Source organism: Corvus cornix, chromosome 9 (assembly GCF_000738735.6).
Source record: "Corvus cornix cornix isolate S_Up_H32 chromosome 9, ASM73873v5, whole genome shotgun sequence".
NCBI classification, from domain to species: domain Eukaryota; kingdom Metazoa; phylum Chordata; class Aves; order Passeriformes; family Corvidae; genus Corvus; species Corvus cornix.
Window position 1 is genome coordinate 7,100,940 of NC_046339.1, and position 21,693 is coordinate 7,122,632.

Below are 21,693 nucleotides of genomic sequence, written 5' to 3' on the forward strand. Positions count from 1 at the left end.
GCGCGGGATGGGTCACCCAGTGGGGCTGGGGACTCGCGCAGCGCCCGCGGCCCCCTCAGAGCCCCGCGCTCCGCCCACCTGGGATGCCACAGTGAGGAGGGGCTTTTCTTCTGCAGACTCCTCCCTCGGAATCTCCTTCATCACCATGGCCACAGCCTTATCGGCTGCCCTAGCGCCTTTGCCCTACAACAGCGAAACCAACAATGGCGCCAAGTCAGCAGCGGGCTCCGACCGCCTCCCGCGCACGCGCACCCGACCCAGCCCGGCGGGACGCTGGCCGCGCCTGCGTCTGGAAGCGAAGCTTGGTTGGAAGCAGAACACACACACACTGTTTAAAAATAGTAATAATAATAATGATACAACAAATGGTCCGTCAACCCAATGGTTAAGGAGGCAGTTGGGGTCTAGCCGTGGTCTGGTGGCTCGTTAGAGTTGCCCCAATGAAGTCAACAGGAATCCGGCATTTTCCTGCTGGGCCAAGGCCTGCTGGAATTTCCCCCAATGCCAACCTTCTGCAGGATAGGATCCTGCAAGGATCCTGCAAGGACTGAAGGATCAGCCCCTTGATTTAATTTTATTTATCCAAAAGTTTATATCCAAAATACCTCTTTGTGGGCTTTTTGTCATTTTGTTTTTCTTAAAATAGCGTCACGCAGAGTTTTCAAATAAAGCACAGCTCCTTGTTGTTCACTGAGGCAAACTCTCCCTGAAATTTGAATGTATAATCTGGACCTACAGAGTTTATAGCTCTAGTAACATTCTAAAAAGCAATTTACATCATATAAACGGTCTAGGTTTTTGCTAACAGAACATACGGAGCCAAATTCTGCCATCGCAGGCATTGCTACAGCTCTCCCCAAAATGATAATTGGTGTTGAACTTACTGTACGGATTTTTTTTTTTAAACGTCACTTTTCTTAAAATTCACTTGATACATTGTAAATATTCTGGACAAAGTTAAGATATTTTAACATTATTTTATAAACTATAGCCAAACAAAAAGTGCACCAACATTATGTGACATGCTGTTTGATGCCATTCTTTTTATTTAATGAGGGTCTTTATCACCTTGAATTCACATGGGTTTCTGTATCTTGATCTTTGGTCTTCTTTTGATCTCTGCCTCTTGCAAGAGACAGAGAAAGTTGGAGCTTACACATAAAGCATTGCAGCAGAGCTGTGTTATGCCAGTGACCCTGGGCAGGTCCTTATTATTATACTTTAAAAAGCTCCCATTGATTTCCATGGAAGTTTTAGCTGTGCAAGGACTGCAGGATCTGGCTCCATAAAAGAAGTATTTTACACTGGACTTAAATATATTTAAATCCTTAAAAGTCTATTAACAGAAGGGGTTCTTTACTAAGACATCATATACAAGAATTACCTTCACTAGCAGTGTATTCTGTGTCAAGTAAACCCCCACTATTGCTTATACTGAACTACAGATTGTTTCAGGAACATTTCATCAATTGCAGGTAAAACCATTATGTTCTATTGCAGCTTCTAAACGGATTTTATTACTGGTCAGGTCAATATTAGATTAGCTTGCTTGTGCAACACATCACATATACCCTACAGAGAGTTCTTTGCATGCTGCAAGAAATTCTCAGAGCAGAAGTGTCATAAATGATAAGCATGCTGGATTTGTGATGCCTTTGATATCCAAAGAACTGCAAAGTCATTGTAAAATTAAATATATTAAATTCAATGATAATTATATTTAATTGGTAAGCATATCAAAGGTTCTGGGCCAATTACGTGTTTGTTCATGATTCATATGACATATTCCAGGTCTATGAAGCTTGTTTCCAGTATGACACATGAGCTATCATTAGCTAGCACTAATAGCATGCTACTGGTCTTTAGAAAATGTAGTCCTTTTGTGCTGAGTTCTAGAACAAAATCGTTTATCAACTAGGAAGGATGCATTGGAAGGCATGCAGTGCTTTTTATTTCTTGCAGAGTAAAAACCCACCAAAGCAAAGGTCAGGTCACTTTTTTGAAGACAGAGCCACTTTTTCTTCAAGGTTTCACCTACTGCCTGAAAAGAGTCATGATACTCATATTAGTGCCTGCTGTTCATCCTCCACACACGTAACTGCAAAGCCCTGGGAGTGGCTGACACCAAATATAAAATCTTTCTCACCAGTTTAAAGTGGCCATGCTACAATGGAGAAAAGCAACCCAAATGATACCTGTGTCCTATTTTTAATGAGCAGACTTTGTATATTTGCTAGGCAAAGCAAGTGGTTTGATGGTACTTTTTTTAAAGTTAGATCTTTAACTTTCCTAAAAGACTGTGTGTAAGTCAGGTTGACATTTCTGGCTGCTCAGCCTATGGTATGTAAAACATTTTGAAACTAGAAGTTGGTAGCAATTTCCTGGGTACCAAAGAGAAAGGCAATGCAGTGGGATAGCTTAAATTGTCAGATTCTGCTGGAGAGGTACACAGGGGAGCAATCCACTGGAAAATGCAGCTTTTTATTCTGTTGACTAGAAATTAATATTGTTGTCCTATGTAAGGTAGATAAGCTTGAAAATTTTGGTCTCTCTTCCCTGTAGTGAACACTATGTAGCCAATACTCGCCCATGAAGCAATTAGGCAGGAGAACTGGAGACACATAAAACCAGTTTTTCTATGGTCAGGATAACCTTGTTAGTGTTCTGAACTGCAGCTGAAATGAAAATCTCCAGCACATTTATTACACTAACCATTGAAGAATTATTATTTTTTTAAGGTGCTATTTACTTGGCCTCCTTCAACACTAAGTGTTTCTTCTTAGCAAGCCAAAGTGCTGTGTAAATTTACCTGGTACAGCAGTTTATTGCTCAAACCCCGTAATTCTGTAACAGCTAATTTTACACTTGCCAGGACTTAAAAATGAAGAGTTTGTTGGGAGTGGAGGGTTGCAAGGTAAGTTACTTTCTCATGCAGACCACAGTTTAACAATTTAGTAAATAAATTTCATCATTCCCTATTGGTTTGCAATATAGAAATGGAAACATCTGTGATGTAGAACACGACAACCCATGTACACATAATGACAAACATTAATTGATGAAGGAAAAAATACATTATTTGTTTAAATGGAACATACTGCTTTGAGAAAAAATGAGAAATGTGTCAATATTTCATTATTTGCTACATTAAAAAAATGCAACAGTTCCTTTAGGTAACATCTCCAAAGCAAAATAAGGAGTAGAGTTCAGAGTATTCCCCTGATGCTAAATATTTATGATAGATTGGGTTCAAAACTTAATAACAATTTCTCTAGGCTTATCCTTTGGGATCAGATAATGGATAGTAATAGACATTTCCATAGCAGTATGCTGATTTAGCAGGATTTTGTAGGGAAATATTTTTTTCTGCTGCTGTTTCTGAATAGTTTCAAATTAAATTTTGTACAAGTCACACTACTTAGATGTGGTACTTAGTAATGACTATTTAATTAAATTACTGTAAGAGCATATTAATGTAAATTTCTAGGGCAGCATAAAGTTGATTTTTTTTTAAATAAGTGATGCATATACCTTTGTAACCATGCTCATGTATGACAAATATTTAAGTACTTGGGACCAACTGATGACCTTCAGGTCCTGATGGCAGATCAGAATGAACACATGGTCACACTTGAAACATTACTATTTAGTGCAATACTACATAATTCTGTAATTATTTTCTTCATTACAGTGATTTGAAAATTTGTTCTTGCATATGAAAAGCCAACAGCCAGTGCTTTGTAAATGTTTAACATTTTGACAAGAGTATTTAAATGATGATTAATTGCAGAAATTGTTGTCATCTATGCAATAAAAGGATTTTATCTAAAACTATTTCATAATTAGAAGTTTGCTTTTGACAAATATTTAAGGTACTTGATTCCCTAATTCACTTTTCAGGAATATTTATAGCACTTGTTCTTGTGGGAAAGTAAGCAGAAAGAAATGGAGAGATCAGATTTTTCTTTTTTATTTTAATATGTATACACAGAGAAGGTATTCCTTCTTTACACAGAGCTGTGCTGTTCCATTTATTTTCCAAAGAGCCTACTGAGCTGTTTCAGCTTTATTTGGCACACTACAATGCACCGCTGTTCACTGAGCTATGGGAAATCATCTCAACATGAGCATGTTTAAATTTAAACTTCTATAAAACAGAAGTTTTAAGACAGCTTTCCCTATAAAGGAATTTGATAGATAAAAGATGGATCTTCGGGCAGTGCTGGTACAGGTATGACAGGATTTCTGGTTTCATGGGCATCTTCCTTTCTAGCTGAGGAGAAACAGAGTAACACCTCACTGCATTTATGAATGCAATGCCAAAAAATATGGCCAGCTGTCCTGACCTTTCCCACTGGGTTATTGAATTGAAGTGTTTAAAAACAAAATAACAACAAAACCCAGTTCAGAACATTTTGAAGTACCGAACTGCTCTTAAAATATCTTTATAGGTTGGGAGGGCCTTTGCAAAGCAAACTTTACGGGAGATGCATTAGTGAGAACTCTCAGTTTTAGTGGCTGTTGTCCTCCTGTGTTGGGAGAAAGAACAGGCAGAGCTGCTGAACGTGTTGAATTTGGGAGGCTTGGCTGCTCTCCAGATCCTCCAGCAGCTGATGTATTAGAGTACCAGCTAAGCAGCCTATTCAAAATGGCTTTATGCTCCACAAATCTTCCTGTTTTGTGCAACTTAAAAATAAAAACGAAGGGGAAAACTTGGCTTTATTTTTTTAAGTTATGCAACACCAAGATTTTTACCTCTCAAAATGAGCACACAGAGCTATGCAATGGTACCATGGGAGTTCCAGTGTCCACAATACAACTGTGAGCTCTTGTCTTACATAGGATCTGTTTATTATTTCAATTTTTTCCCCTCTCAGGCATTTATGTTCATGTTTTCTACATAAGTATTTCTTTTCATCTATACTTTTCTACCTTTTTCTAGTAGTGTTATATCTTGCATTTTATATATAATTAAAAATAATGAGAAAATATATAGTGAGGCAGTTTTATGGACCAATACAAGATTGATATTTAAACAGAAAATTCTGTTTCATCAAAGCTCATGGTAGTTTTTTATTATGAGCCTAATGAAGTCAGGTTTATATCTATGATAAATGAGAACACAACTCATTTAGGCAGTGCCCATTTGACCGTGGTGAGGAAACGTGAATGAGCTCTCAGTCCTGAACTGGAAGCAGCATCATCAGGGTAGACCAGCTTTCAGAACCTGAGCTACTATTTTGATATTGTGTTTGCATCCTTTGGAACATCTTTTCAAGCTCTCTGTTAGTGATTACCCAAACTCTTTTGACTCGTGACCTTCTGTAGTTCATTCTTACAAGATTGTTATGAAATACAGACAGAGTTTGCTACAGACAAGGAAGCAGCTACAAGAAGGTTTGCCCAAGAAGTAATTTACAGTAAAGCAACTAAGTCCACATTGGCTGAGTTCACAGTGTTCTACTCCTCTTTCATTCCCTTCCTCATTTCTTCATCCTTATGTTGATGGAAAAACAGATTTCGGTGTTAATATGGGAAGACTTTACTGCGTACAAGAAAAATGGCAAAGAAAGAGACAAAAACTGATAAAAGGCAATCAGCACAAATATTCACATTTACCCTCACTGGGTTGTGTCTTATATCCATTTAAATGTCGTTAGGGTGGTTAAATTGCATTCCAGCTTGAGAAGCATTTGCATTGAAATGGCAGGGTAAGGTTTTCTGTTTATTGACTCTCAGTAACTGTTGCATCACGTTTGCTCCCTTGAGAAGCTGTCTCAGTGTGAAGGCTATAGATACATTCCCAAAGCCAAGGGGGACAGCTTCCAAAGCATCTCTGGTGGAAGCTCTGCAAGACCCATTTTACTCTCAAGAACTTGTGCAAAGTTACTGTACTTAACACATCTAAATGCAAATTATGACTGGAAATGAATAAACAATTCTGTGAAATCTAACTCATTCTCTATAAGCTAGTATGAATCCTGCAGGCTAATAGGAGGAGGAGGATGAGAAATAAGTTTTTTTTTCCCCTCTTAAGTCAAAAGGTTTGGAGTATACATAGGGAATGTATATTTTGAGCAAGATAACAACACTCTGTAATGGTGGAACAATACTGATGATTTAACTGTAAATAGTAAACCCAGTTGGGAATACAGAGCAGGGTTGGTAAGAAGAAGGAGGTCTGGGACAGAACTAACTATTTAGAGGTTGTTTAAGGTTCTGATCCTTTTATGTACAAGTTATATAATGTATCTCCTTGTGATAGAAGGCTTGGGTGAGAGGTTTTGCAGTCCTTTCTTTCTTTGCAATTGTCATCTTTTAATAAGTCCATTGTGAATATACAGAAACTATTTTTTAGCACTTATTTGATTGACTTCTTAATGATTTGGAATTGCATTACCGAAGGGATGAGTCCTTTGACTGCACAATGGTATATGACTTGAAAAATCTTAGGGAATAGCTGCAGGATTTCCTTCATCTCTACTTAGTCTGTGTCAAGGAACTTTGTGAAATCACTGGATTTAGCAACTGGGAATTTCAGATTTGTTTGGTAGTCTTCAGCAGAGAATTAATACTGAAGTATTTTCTCCCCCTTAATTTCAGTTCCTTTCATGTTGACTTCAGTGTCATGAGCCCCAGTCATAACATATGCATAGCAACAGAATTACTTGCTATTGGTTGCTATATTGCCATGATAATGCATGTGCTGAATTAGAATAAGAGATTCCCCTGGTACAAGTTCAAGTGAAATTCCAGGAGATCAGATCACTTTCAAAATAAACAACTGATGACTAATGTGCTGTCTGTTGTTTAAGTGTGCGTTTACTGCCCACATGATGTGTAAATGATGGATTTTGCTCCCTCATTTCCTCCCAGCTCATGATGTTACTGTTCTTTGAAGAGGTAGGGGTTCCTCACCTCCTGCTACACAATTGTTATGGTTTTGTTTCATGAAACATTAAGAGAACGCAGACAAACTCTGCACTCTGTTTAGGAAAAGCAATGAAATAAACTGAGAGGAGGTGGTATTTTATGTGGAAAAATCAGTGGCTTATCAGTGAGCAGGAATACGGGATAGTCTTTGTAGGAAATGCAGAATATAAAACATTGTTCTGAGTTAACTGGAACAGGCAAGCTGTTACAAGGCAGCTGCTTCTGAGCCTGTCTTATAGAAACTCTTTTATAGGTGTAGCAGTAGGGTAACCCTCAGTGAAATTAACAGCTATTCTTATTTAACCTCAGATAATGGCTTGAGCTACAAAGCTCAAGGCAAGCATTTAACTTTTTGCATGCTTGTCACAAATATTTATAGATGTTGGGAATTTTGCTTTTGACAGTTTTGCTTGGATCTGCTTTCGTATTATCTTTGTGTTTAACTCCATCACTGTGAGAGAGGTTTTGTACTCCCAGTTGTGCTGTCCTAAGAGTCAAAACATTAATTTATTGATATTAGTATAGCAAAGGCAGTGTTGACCAGAGCAAAATATGGAGTGAATCATGGCATAGCTTAAAACTTCCTGTTCATTTAAAGAAAAAAAAGAAAAAAACCCCAGACAAATGCAGCTGTTTCCAGAAGCTGTTGTGCCTTAGCTGTTGTATCTTGATATCACTAAAGTTTCTCAATAATAAAATGCACGTGGATGTGGCAACATAGAAGTATTTTGGCCTCATGCAGAAGGTGATATTCAAGTACTTTGAAGCAGTCTGCCTTCAATTCCAGAGAAAAAAATGGGTGATCTCTGGGATGAGGTGAGTCTATGGGCTGGTTGTCTCTTTTATTACATCTTCACTTGCGATCAATGAGACTCAGAAAAGTGTATGATGATGCTTTATGTGTAAAAGACAACTGGAAGTATAACTGTGTCTGGAATATGATGCAAGTTCTTTTTTAAAAGAAAATTACACAGGTTCTGATGTCAAAATTGTACAATCTGTGCTCTACCTGCCTGGAACATAGAAGAAATGTGTATTTTTTCCAGTGTTTGCAGACTTTGTTGTTCTTGTTCCAGATATCGTTATTAAATCCTGCACTTCACAGCTGTACACCTGTGTAGCCAGAAAAGGAATTAGGTCCCATTAGCCCCATATTTTTGTTAGTGGAGCCTTTTTCTAGATTGGGCAGACACTCATCAGACATTTAGAATGAGAAAAAGACAGTCAAAGGAATAAATGCAATTTAAAAAATAAAGAATTCTCTGACTGAGTTAGAAAAAGGCTCTGAAAGCATAATATTCTGATCATATCCAACAGATACAATTCTGTCAGAGTTTTAAGATCATTTTAAAGTCCTGAAACTGTGGTTTTCTGCACAGAAAAGAACTGGCACTCCTCTAAAGAATACAACAGAAATGTTTCTTAAAACTATTGGAGGGACATAAGAGTTGCCTGTTGCTTCCTCTTGTTTTGCATTACCAGATTAAGAGTCCAAATTGCTTATTTTCATAGTCAAGGTTTTACTCTTATTTTGAAAGTCCTTAAGGAAGGTATTGTTTAGCAAAGGTGGAATTATGTTGAATAAGGGTGACTGTTCAGATGACCTGTTATTTCAGAATCAGATAAAATTTTGCATACTGTTTTGAAAAATGAGATATGTATCTAAATAAATGAATTGGTATATGTCTTTTACTAGGTACCTAATCTCAGAACTATTTAAAATTTGTATTAGTCCTTAAATTCCTTATTTTGATTGTTCTGGTTTTGTTTATGAAGGATGACAGCTTGGGCACTGAAGACAGTTTGTAATGCATTGTGACCACTATTAACTCTTATTGAAGATTAGGATGAAAATCTCAGGATTTGAGTTCTATAAATATGGGGTAAACATTATGTGATCAAAATTCATGTCCTCAGTTTAATGTTTTCATACAGATTCTTTCATGGTTTGTGTATAATCACACAAGATTTAATTCTGTTTAGGATTTTTGTTTTTCTTTGGCTTGCGTGTTAAACACCTTGCTCAAAGGCTATTAAAAACAATGAAAGTTTTTATAACCACGACATGCTGAAATATTTTTAATTCCACCATAACAATGTATGTGATTCTACCATGTAAAAGGATAGAAAGATGGTGAGGCAGAGAATTAATGCAACAAAAAAGTACAAAGGGCAGCTGGAGGTTTGTGATTGGGTTTGTTTTGAAGCAGATTGATGTTACCTTCTCATCATCTGTAATCAGACATGTACATATTAAATAGTGAAAACGTATCATACTATGTGGCAGGTTTGAAAACAACAGACCAGGATAGTTTATGATTGAAATATACTTTTAGGACTTATTTACTTGACCTATAAGAGTTCTCTCCAATCACTGTTCTAAATTCTGCCAGGGTAAATTTAGCCCTTCCTGTAATACAAACATTTGATTCCCATCATAATAAAAACACTTGATACCCTTGAATTTGTTATGTAGTTTTTTTGCTAAAACCTTAAGGTTTGAGTCCTTTCTACTGAATGGTGTCAAAGTAGAACTCTTCTAGCACTTTGGTCATAAATGGTCTTTATGCTGTATCCTTGACCCAAAATTCATTCTGAGTCTCTTGTGCTGTGTGGTCTTCACAACAAAGTGTTCAGAATCTGAGTGTACTTACCTCCAGAATAAAACCCTATTTTTAACCTGTATAGTAGAGTATGTTTACCCCCTTATTTTTAATCCCTAAAAAGAGTAGATTGTCACTTATCAGACAATGGCAATAGAGCTGGAATAACAGTGTGGCTGCAAAATAACTTAATGTCCCTGACCTAGACATGGCCTCTGCATGCACTTTCAGCTTCAGAATGATCTCATCTGAAGTACTAAAGTATGTTAATGCTCCAAAAGCAGCATTAACAGCATCATATAAAAGCAGCATTAGCAGCATCATATAAACCCATTTAGAGAGGATTATGCTACTGTCCCTTCATTTACACAGTTTGGAAGCCTTCAGGGAGAAATTCTTAAAACTGAGGTACTATGAGTGTGCTCTTAAAAGATGTTCCTAATTCTCTGATGTGTACTGTTAGTGTGGAGAATGGACCTTTCTACTCTAATATTGCAAATACATTGTAATTACAAACATGAAAATGAAAAAGCAAAAAGTAGCTGCATTAGTAGATAATTACTTCTAGACCTAATCAGAAGTTCAGCTGCCTTGGACAACTAAAAACTCATTCTTAGCAAAGAATCATAGGATGATTTGGGTTGGAAGGGATCTTAAAGACCATCCAGTTCCAACCCCCTGCCACGGGCAGGGACACCTTCCACTAGAGCAGATTGCTCAGAATCCCATCTGGCCTGGTCTTCTATCTTTACTGTTTAAGGTAATTTTTTATCAGTTACATTTATATAAATTGGCTCTTTTGTGAATATTTGCAAGTGTTCTATACTCTTTTTTGCTTCGGTAGATTTAATTTCATTTTCATATCAATGACAGTGATTAGCACTTGGCCTGTTTGACAAGGAGCTGAAAGCAACAACTCTATTTCTGATAGCCAGCACATCACTGATATCAGATATTCTCTGTACTGTTCTGCTTGAATAGGCATTCACCCTTTCCTATAGAATTTTTTTAACCTATTTTATTTATTTTTGCATACTTATGAAGTGAAAAGCATCTACTGAAGAAAAAAAAGAAAATTATGTACTTATTCACTCACTTTATACACACTTTTAAAATGTATGCTATAAGAGTGTATAATGTTTATAAAGTGCACAGTGTTTTGCAGTCCACTTGTGTTTAGGTTGGCAGGTTCCTCATTAGGGAATCAAGTTCTCTTGTTTTGTTTCTGTAATTCAACAGAATCACAAAATTCAGTTGTTAATTACCAGTTTGAGGATGTCTGCAGTGTAATTAAAAAGGTGGTGAGTCCACACTTTTTACAGCAGTTTAGTTTGGCTGCTAGTTGTAGCAATTCTGTTTAATAAAAACTCTGTGGGTATCTACAGCATGGTATCTGTGACCAAGTACTAAAAGCAGCTGGTAACAGCAAATGGCTCTTACGGAGAAATTCTTAATTCTCAAAACACCTTAATTAAGATTTCGTAGGCAAAAAAAAAATTTGCTAAATCATCAGTTATATTTTCCAAGAAGCTTCCATTGCAATTACTGTCCTGGGATGTAAAGGATGCTACTTGCATTTCAAAACTGGCTTCTGGTAGATACAAACCCCCTTGGATGTACAGTTGCTCCAGTTAATGGATTGTGCCTCTTCAGCTGGGGTGTCAAATCTAGCACCAGTGTGTCCTGTGTAGTTAAAGCCAAACTATATCTCCCCCCCAGTCCAGGGCACAGTGACCTAACGCTGTGGAGGTTAAGTGACCTGACAATAGCATGACAGCCATTGTCAGAAAGATTTCTCCTCAGAGGTTCCATAAAAAAATAAATGTCTCAATCCTGCAGTGCAGTGCTATACTCTGCTGGTGTCTCCTTCCACAAGAACACATTCATTTACCACAGACTGTTCTTGAACATCAAAATCGATCTTGATCAAGTGAAAGAGCATGCCATTTTCCGAATGGCTTGCAGGCAGCCTCAGTAAATGTGCTTTTTATCAGAGAATGATCAGGCTCATAGCTGAGGGAAAGGAGTGCAGCAGCTCACTCATGTCTGCCACTTGTACCAAGCATTAGCCCAGGATGTGGCTGACAAACACCTGGAGAGGGCTCGGGTATTTCTGGCACCCCAGGATGGGTGCAGTGGGTGTTATCCTGGGTGTAGAGGAAAAGTTGTGGAGTCTCAAACATATGTACATGTATTAATTATATTGATATATGTATATATCTTTGTTTTCTACTCCCTGAGGAGAGGAACTGAGCCAGCACAGGGAAAGTTTTGCTGCTGTAGTTCTGCAGTAATTCACTATCCTATCTCTTTTTGTATTTAGGAACCAAGAGTGGCCTTAGATAGCTGCTCTAGTGACACTGCTATGATTGACTGAAATCACTCTATCAGTCAGCACTCTGAATTTTGTATTCACTGAAACACTCTGCTGCCTCATTTCACTCTGAAAATCTTGTAAATAAGGAAGTTTTATCCCAACTTCACTCTTTCCCATTAAGTGTGAGACACTTCATATTAATGAAACCCCAGTGAAATGATATGAAAGATGGCATAGTCAACTCAGACCGTTAAAAATTACTTGAATAAATACACAGGCATATGCTTAGACTGGCAAGGACTGGAAGGTTTTTTTCAGCCCAGATAGCACGAGCATAATTGAGGAATAAAAGAAGCTGCTGCAGATGGTGATAGCAGTGAGAGGCCCAGTGACATGTGCTTCCACTCCTAGTTTGCTACAGGGGAGTTACTGAGGTAGGATAACACATCAGAGCAACTGCCAGAATCTCAGGCTCCAAGAAACATGCTTATTAGCTAATTAGATCTGCATATTCATAAGGAGAGTTAATCGAATCACTCCTTCCTATGGGGAGGCGTTCATGAGTCGGAAAGCAAAGTGAGGGATCTGTGTCTTTGTCCCAAGGGATCAGTGCCAGAGAGCATCCACAGAGATGAGGGAATGAGGATTTCCAAGAGTGAGGCAACCTGTGGTACTGGAATGGTGTAGGCACTGCCTGGTCAGGGCGAGGAAGAATTACCTGTAACTAAGTCAATCTCCCAGTAGGATTGGAAGATACTGGTGCTTCCCAGGAAGGGAGGGGGGGTGTTACCTGGGTCACAAGGTGGCCTTGTTTGAAACCCTGCCAAGCTGTGGTTGATCTAAAAGCTTAACTAAGAGTGTCCACAGCAAGAACTGGATTTTTTTTTCCCCTCCTGTTCACACCTTAACATGAAGTGCCTGTGGAGTCATTGGCAGCCAAAAAAAATTCAAGCAACTGATTCCTGGTCAGTGAAGTGGAAAGGATAGCTTGGAGCAATTTTCACACACTCCTTTCTGAATTGCACTGTCCACTCATCAGCTACACTTGAGTTTTTACAGACATTTTGCCTCATTTCGTTAATAGAATAAGTTTCTTTGGTCAGTAACAGTGCCAATGGTTGAAGAGAGTTTGGCTACGATAGACTGAGAACTAATTCTTATATCTTAGTACATGAAAGACCATCTCCTTTCAAATGTTACTGTGTTATCTTGGAAGTGTTGAAAAAACCCCCACTCTTTTTAATGCTCCTGTTCACTGAAAAGCAGAGGAATAACTCCTCATATACCTGCTGCGGCTGTTTCTATTTTCTCCAAAGGGATTTTTTAGGTGTTGGTGTTTATGTCAAATGCTGACCTTTTATTTCCCTATTGTCTGTGGCAATATAGTTTAACTGTATGTTATTATTTCCATATACGGGCTTTTGAATATATTTTTTTGCACTCTGTAAATATCTTGACATTACCAGAGGCTGTGAGCTTTTAGAAACTCTCTTAAAGATCTGCTTGCAAATGTAGAAATATGCACGTTCCATACACAAAGATAGCTGGAAATGAATTGTTAATTAAAACAAGGCATTGTCTTCTGTGCAAATGTGAGCTTTCTGACAGTAAATGTAGACAAGAGACACACAGAATGAATGCATCAAGTGCTTGCATTTTGTGACTAAATTTGAAATTTCAGTCTGAATTTTCCTGGTTTATTTATGAACCAAAGGCTCTGTGCATGATTAGTTTTCTGTGCACAAGACAAGGATCAAGAACAAAAGATGGTCTTTTGTTTGTCTTGTAGCTGCCTGATTTAGAACTCCTATTACCAAGCATGACTTGTTTATGACTATATCAAGTTAGCCATTTAACTCTAATGTGGAGTATTACAGATACCAGCAGATCAGCAAATTATAGATGGCATTTTAAATTGTTATAAATACTGTGGGAACCAAGAGAAGGAGGACTTTCTTTCCAAGGTTTTTTTGTACCATTAAGTCTTTAAATTTCTGGGCTATGTGATATAGTAATTAGTAATTTCTAGCTTTTGAGGTTATGATATGCCTTGTGCTCACCTTAGCTGACCTCATATATAACAGATATAAAAAATCTTTCCTTGTTTTTTACATCACTTGTATCTTGTAGGGAATATTGTCTAAGACATATATATATATATATATATATATATATATATATATAAATAATTTTGTGGAAGTTGTATTATTCTGCTTGTGAAGTGCTCTAGTGCTGCTCTTAGGTCAGAGGAGCATCTTTGCTGACTCTCTGACCTTTCAGCTTGGAGAAAACCAAGCTCACATTGAGACATTGATTTGCTCCCTCCAACTTTCTCATGAGATACATCCCCAAAAACCATTCTGCTGTTCACATCAACGTGTCAGCACTTCGCTTCTCCACTGGGAGTAGACGGTGCCGAATACTCCCACAGGCAGGGATTTCAGCAGCCTGGAGAAAGGATCTCAACTAACCTGGAGGGGAAAGTTTTATTTTGGGAAACTGCTGCCTTTCCTCTCCTGGGTTCATGCTTCAGGGCAGGTGTGATGTTGTGCTGAGAGTACTTCATGAATTTCCAGTTTGCAGCTCCCTTCAGTGTCCTTAGGATTCTCTGCTGGACGTCCTCTCTTTTTTTGCTGCTACTTTTCTACTCATTATAGTGCAGCCCAAAAGGCAGCAGAGCACCTGCTATCACAGTAGTGTTCTATTTAATGTAGTAGTTGAACTCCAGGTAATCACTTGCTGTCTGCTTCAAGTATGATTTCTATAAACCCTCCTAGGAAATAATCAATAAAATAGCAATGAAGGACAGTTTTTTATCCTTAATTTTACTTTGCAATAAATCTATCAACACTTGAAATCTATCCTCTGAGAATTACATGTTCAGTGAGTCAGAAATTCTGTTTCAGAACTAAAATTAGATATTTCTGTTTCACTTTGTGACTATCAGGAGGTTTTCCCTGATCTGTATGGACCTCTATTCTGTTTTTTATAGAGAATATCATACCTAGAAACAATAGGTACTCTTTGTGTAGTGGGATGGAAAACATTCCCTATTGAAACTGCTGAGTTGGAGTTACACTGTGGACCAATAAATCTCAGCTGTGGCCTCTTAGGGACACATATCCTGTTGAAGTAGCTATTGTACAGTGTTGACATTTCTCCTACTGTGTTTATATATTGATTTAATATCATTATTTAGAAAAATATATGACAATGGTCTGGAATAATGATCACCTTGCAAGATGATATGAATAAAGCAGTGTTGAAACAGATTTAGAGGGAGAACTGCCGGAACTTCTGCTCATTTGGCACCAGCACCAGTGTAAATGCTATGACAATACCCTTGTAAATGTTCCTATCCAGACTGCATCTGCCTGTTCTGGCATGTGAGTCTTTGGCTCATTGGCTGACTGGAAAAATCACAATAAAAAATTGTTTCTTTGACCTGCAACTGAAGTGACTATCAAGGCAATGCAAAATTATGAAAGCAAAGCTTTGAATCAAATGGGGTGTCTTACTAAGCCCAAGTCTTCCTGTTACAGAGGTGACAGAAAAATATGTAGCTCAGAAAGAAATCAGTACCTGAACACTTGGAACTGGTATCTCAAAATATTTTCCACAGAAGAGTGTCACCAAAAGCTGGGGACGCTATAAACCTAATAAGTGCTGAATTTTCCTGAAAAATCTATGTGCATTGAATGTGTATTAAAATTGCATGCAACTCTCAGTCATGCTGAACAATCCTTTCCAGTGAAAAGAAATACGGACATTTAAAACCAACTTATATATATTCAACCAAAAGGACTTTCTTGGTTTGTTGGCTTTTTTTTTAAACAATGCTACTTCAGTGTTTACTGCATTACATGCATCTTTCTTCCTTTGTCTGGCTTGCTGCTTTTATGGATGAATTCCAAAGGAGAAAATTGTATCTCCTTTCTCAGATGTTCATTTTGTAAAAACTACCTGATGTTGGCAGCAAGTGGAATAAAACCAGCAGGACTAGAGGGATGTAAAGGAATTTCTGAATTTTATGGCAATGTTCAGAGTTCGACAGGGAATCTTTGCAATGCAGCTGTCATCTCTCCCGGAGAACAGAAAAACTTCTGAGAGCTTGATGTTTTTCTCCCTGGGGTCCTGGTGGGGGATGGATGTGAGGAAACACGTCTATAAAGGAGTTTTAACTTCTTAAAAGTTGTTCAGAATTGTGAAGGCCAGAGGCCTATATAGCAACCTACTGGCTGAGAGGATTCCAGTGTGAAAGACAAATTGAAAGAAATCAGGGAACGTGGCACAAAGAGTAATGAATAAGCACAGCTGTCCCTCACCAATTTAAAGAGAAAATATTTTCCATAGTCCTTTATTTTTTAAACTAATTTTGGCTGTTAATGTGAAATCAAAGATTAGACTGTACTTCTTGCAGGAATCGTGTCTGTAGTCTTCTACTCCTTTCATATGTAAAATGATTGAAATGAGAGTGAAGAGCCACGAGCATCATAGAGATGCTTTGTCTCATCTAGAACGCTGGGAAATTGTGCTGTAAAATAAGCTATAGAAAAATAGTACCATTTTTGCTCAGAGAAATCCAGAACAGTAGCTGTTGTTCTCTAGCAGTTCAGTTATCAACTAGCAATTATCGAAAGAGCTAGAAGCCAGTTTAGAAACTACAGATTCTCCAATTGTGAGGTTTTGTACTGCTGCCTATCTACAGCTGATACTGCTGTTTTACAAGCCCCTGAGAACATCAGTATGGTGTGTTCTGTAAGTATTTCCTAAGTCGGAGTAATGCAATTACAAAACCAGAAACTACACCCTGGACTGTAGATGTAGTTACATGTGACTCTTGTATAAAGAGAAAAGCTTGTCTAAGATATAACAGCCTACTTTGATGTGTTTAAGGACTAAATCTCATACATTTAAACCCTAAATATAACGGCCTATCTGCAGTTAGGGATGTGACACAGGCCAGCCCTCACATCTGCCCTCAGAACATTAACCTGGGGGCATTTAGACAGCAGTTGTGGCTTGATACTGTAAGACGTTAAACGCTCCCAATCCCATTGCCTCCTCCAGCTATAAGATGTGCTCAGTAAATCCCCTAAGCAGGAATTAGATTTAGCAAAATAAGTCCTCCTTCTCTTGTTTTAATTGGTTGAGTTCCTGAATTAGGGGAAGCATTCAGAATCCATTAGAAATAAACATTGGAAAGCAGCCTAAAGTTTGTATTCAGCCAACACAAGCCCATGTGTGACTGAAAACTCCAACTTTAGGCTTTGCTTGGTTCCCAGCAGCAAATGAAGCTCATAATTGTATTGTGGATGGTGGGGGAATATGATAATGAAACATCTGGAATATTGAGGACTCGGAGAGACTGGAGGTAGCCCCAGTCAGTGTGCACAGCTGCAGTAAGCCAGAGCTCCTGGGTGGTAAATACTCCTTATCAGTTGCTCTTCATACAGGTTTAAAAAAAAGGAGTTGTTGTTGAAGTTCACAATCCTATGATCAGTTTCACCACATCTCCCTGTTCCAAATACCATCAGGGATTAAGCATACTTGTAGAGAAGTACTTGTCTCCTGGTTTCAGGAGAATAGAGACAGCTGTTGTAAAAACTGCTGACATCAGACAGAGGAAGAGAGAACAGAGATAATGAAAAATGTCAGAAGTAAAGAGAAGGAGAAGACTGATGAGATCATCAGCCCTCATGAAGTATGTCATGTCAAAGGTGTTTGACACAATGCAGCGAGATAACAAGCACACACGACACACTGAAAGTTTCTCTGCTTATACACTCACATATCTGCAGCACAATTTTACTCTTTTTTTAGCATGTTTCATAGAACAGTTGGGGTTGGAGGGCACCTTAAGGGCTATCTAGTTCCAACCCTTCTGCCATGAGCCAGGATGCCACCCACTAAGTCAGGTTACCCAGGGCCCCATCCAATCTGGCCTTCAACACTTGCAAGGATGGGGCATCTACAGTTTCTCCAGGCAACCTGTGCCACTGTTTCACCTTCCAAGCAAAGAATTTCCAGCACTCCCAAGTCCTTCTCTGCAGGGCTGCTCTCAATGCTTGTGATTAAAGGCTCAGACGGAATAAAACCAGTTCTCCCTCGGACTTTGACAGTCTAAACTTTCAAAAGAGTCTACCACAGAACTTGTAGCATAAATAGCTTGAAAGACACTGGGAGCAATCAAGAATCTACAAGTGAAGGTCAGCAGATGTAGCTGTGTTATCAAGAATTCATCCTGGCAGCGCACTTCACTTATTTATATTTATATTTATATTTATATTTATGGCTAATGATTAAAACCTGTGGATTTCAGAAGAATTCCACTCAAGTTAGAGCAGTCTCACAGCAGCTGGGATATGGAAATACCAGCACAGCACATTGCTCTAACTTAGCACCTCACACTTGCAACTTGCCCAATGTACTTACTTTGAGGGAAGGTGAAATAGAGCTGGCTGGCTTTGGACTTGTTCTGTGTGTAGTTGCATCTGCCTCTGTTTCCCTGCTATGATCATTTTGTAAGAATGTATTTTAAATAACTAATAATTCTATTAAAGTGGACAGGTAATTGACATATGCTTGTGCAATTTCTATTCTGTCTCCTAGTCCATGTGTTGTCTTTCTTAGTCTTTCTTCTGTTATTTTTAATTGTATTTTTGTATTTTCAGGGAGGTAGATCTCCTATGTTTGACAGTCTTGTCAGACATATGTGCTAGTATATGGAGCCATGCTCCATCAGGACCTTGTCACAAGGGAGGAGGGATGGTGTCTGTTCACAACCATCCAAGAACTACAATGGTAAAAGATGCCTTTGCAAGTTCTCCTATCAGCTCATTTTCAATAGAAGCTTTGCTATGATTTGCTAAAAACTCAAAAACATCCCATGTCCAGTCTTTGGCAGTTTCTGGACTACAAATGAATCTGAACCTCCCCTTTGAGAAAGTTCAAATTGGTAGTAAATAGTGAAAACTGATTGTCCTAAACTCCAGAACGATGCTGCACAAATATGGCCTGCAGAAATCCTATAGCTCTGCATCTCCATGCACTGCACGTGGTAAGAAAATATTGTCTCCAGCTGCTGCCTGCAAAAGACTTTCTATTCTGAGGCATAACATTTCTCTGTAGGGATACATTAGCTGAATTTATATATATAGCCTGTCAGAAGTCATAATCTAGAGAATTAAGCTTTTAAACATTTGTGAACTACCTTGTATGATGAACTTCTTACACTGCTTAAATTATTGAAAAGACTCAGTGAAGTGAGACACTTAATTTTAGTAGAGTGAAATCTTTTTAAAAGGCCAGTTAGGAAGATAATTCAGCATCTGCAGAAACACAAATATCAGAGTTTCAAAGCTTCTTACTATTGGATGACAGTATTTCAACAACATGCACACATTTGCAATAAATCATATTATCCGTCATGCTTTCCTAAATGTACACAAGGATGTAAACAGGTACGAAAACTGCAACTGAAAAGTCCCATTATTTGCAAAATTTTGCAGGATTCATGCTGCCATGTTATTTTATCCATTGCACATGTAAATACCAAATAGAGACAAGCTGCACAGGGTAACCTCTCCTCTTGAGACTAAAGGTCTACCACATAATCAAACACAGAAGTAAAAATTCCAATAAAAACTGGAATTGAATTATTAACCTCTAGAATTCTAAATCAGCCTTAAAAGTAGTCTGTGGAGGTTCAGTCTCTACAATCCTCCTCTTACAGTAGATTTCCAGCTCTCAGCATGCAGTCTGGCAGCAATAAGTGCACTGTGGCTGGGAGCAGCTGTTCATGATGGTATCCAGCAGCTGAAAAAAACCCCACTGAGAATGCCAAAAAACAAAGTTTTAAAATCTACTCTAGAAACATCCCTCCACCCCAGGTTCCCCTAAAGGACAACTTATTGCCAAAGATTAAAGTTAATTTTGGAGGAAAAAACCATAAATTAAAATGTAGAGAGGTTTTTTTGCTTGTTTTTGGGTTGGTTTCCCCATCTCCTCCCCCCTTTTTTCTCCTATCTATATCTTTGCACATTCTGAAACTAATCAGATGTCTTGGCACACCAGATTGTGTGGCTCCTCAGCCTTACATATGTCATAAATTCAGGATCCTCTTTCTGAAAGGCTGGGGTGTGATGCGATGTCTCCTGTGAATCTGCTACACCTGGAAGGCCAGGTGCATCCTTCCTCCTAATTCTGTCTTGGTAATTTTTCAATATGCCTTTCTTGGAGGTGATAGCTCTCAGGTGTCAGATATATCTTTGTCAGGAAAATGTACTGGTGCCTTTGTTGCAGTGTCTTTTAGACCAGTTTGGAGTACTTGTGATTCTACATCCTCCTCTTGGAAAATGTAGGTGGACTTTGACATTCTTATAGAAACCAGACTGGGGCTGAATTGTTGATGGATGGGTTGAAGTCAGAGTTGGGCATGGGTGTGTGCAGCCCCTGTGTCCATGAGTGACACTGAAAGACAACTGTGTGCTGTCCCCAGCCACCCTGTCACCATTACCACAGCCCAGTGTGGATTCTGGGAATGGCTGCAGCCTTGTCTTCTATATCCCCTTCATGGAAGAGGTGAGTTGGGAAAACTTCAGGTACTAGTGCAAGCAAGATGAGCACAAATAATCTGTTTCTTTTTACTTCCTTTGCTCTAAACCCACTTTATGTAACTCTCACCTGCCTGCTAACACTGTGATCAGGCATTGTGTTCAGTGGAAGTAAGGGGCACCACAGCATAGGGCTGAAATTAAGTCATTGGAAGTGCTACTTATAAGACACAGCGGCTCCTCTGACTTCCTCAAGAGCTTTCCTCAAAGGAGTTACTAAATCTGCTTTTCCATGGAGGCGCCTGGATGCACGTAAAGAGTTTCATCTTTCTCGAAGTGTTGTACTTGGTGTGGATCCACAGAATAGGCAGATGGAGAGGTGGCCCAGACAGCTTTCCACAACGTTTCCTGTGAGAGTGTTAACAATTTGATGACTACATGATGGTGTAATAACTATGGCTTGTAGGTACAAAAACTTCTTGCAGTTAACTCGAGTGCTGTACTCTGATCCTAATCTCTGTTTAGAATCTGGTTTAATTTATTTGCACTAGAAGAAATAGCTGACCTTTACCTGACTGTACCTGGCATTGGGTCTTTGCATTATGCTTATTGGTTTCATAGCATTTAATGAAAAATGTGGCAGGGTACATTCTTAGCTATAGCAAAATTGTCTCAGTAAATGATAGAGCTACGGATCTTTAAAAACTACCTTGTCCATTGCCTTTTTTTTTTTTTTTTTTTTTTTTGACTGTCATAAAAAATTTTTAAACAGTATTTTTTAATAGAGCACTAATGAAATCTGCAGGCAGCATCAGAAAGCCCGTTGATCTCTTGTCAGTGGATCCCACAATGCTGGCTGATTATAATTTTCTTTTTACGTCAGAGAACGTATTTCAGTGGAAGCACTCCAAACTTAAACTAACTTGAGAGTTTTAATTAAATGTCGTTTGCACTTGGCTGCTGCTGTCTGTGTGGGGAAGAGTGGGATGACACAGCTTCTCAGTTCCTTTAACTGTGCTGTGGTGTTGCTGAATGAAGCTTCCTTTTTTCCTACTGTAGGAAGGAAGACAACAAAATACTTGTTCTTTTATTGCAACTGTTCATTCCTGCTGTCAGTGGGACTTGCATCACGTGAGCAGCAGGAAATCATTCCTATTTAGGAATATTGTTAATTCTTATCCCAGGAGCCTGAATGCATTTCCCACATAAAGATCTTTGACTAGATCAGTCACCAGATATCAAATATACAAAAGTTGTCAATGCTTTTTTTCACTTATTGTAAGTT

General features: G+C 38.5%; 1 protein-coding gene across 10 annotated transcripts in view; it reads right to left on the minus strand.

Annotated features, from left to right (window-relative positions):
- Positions 1-21,693, minus strand: part of PEX5L (peroxisomal biogenesis factor 5 like) — a 108,177-nt gene that overhangs the window by 40,338 nt on the left and 46,146 nt on the right. For 8 of the 10 annotated variants that reach the window (XM_039557307.1, XM_039557306.1, XM_039557315.1 and 5 more), the window contains 2 exons: positions 1,976-2,041; positions 79-183 (listed from right to left, as the gene is read on the minus strand). The exons of 1 other annotated variant lie outside the window; for it this stretch is intronic. In XM_039557307.1, the coding sequence (XP_039413241.1) occupies positions 79-183; positions 1,976-2,041 (171 nt within the window). The remainder of the gene's footprint in view (positions 1-78; positions 184-1,975; positions 2,042-21,693) is intronic. One more of the 10 variants, XM_039557309.1, reaches the window with a different exon arrangement.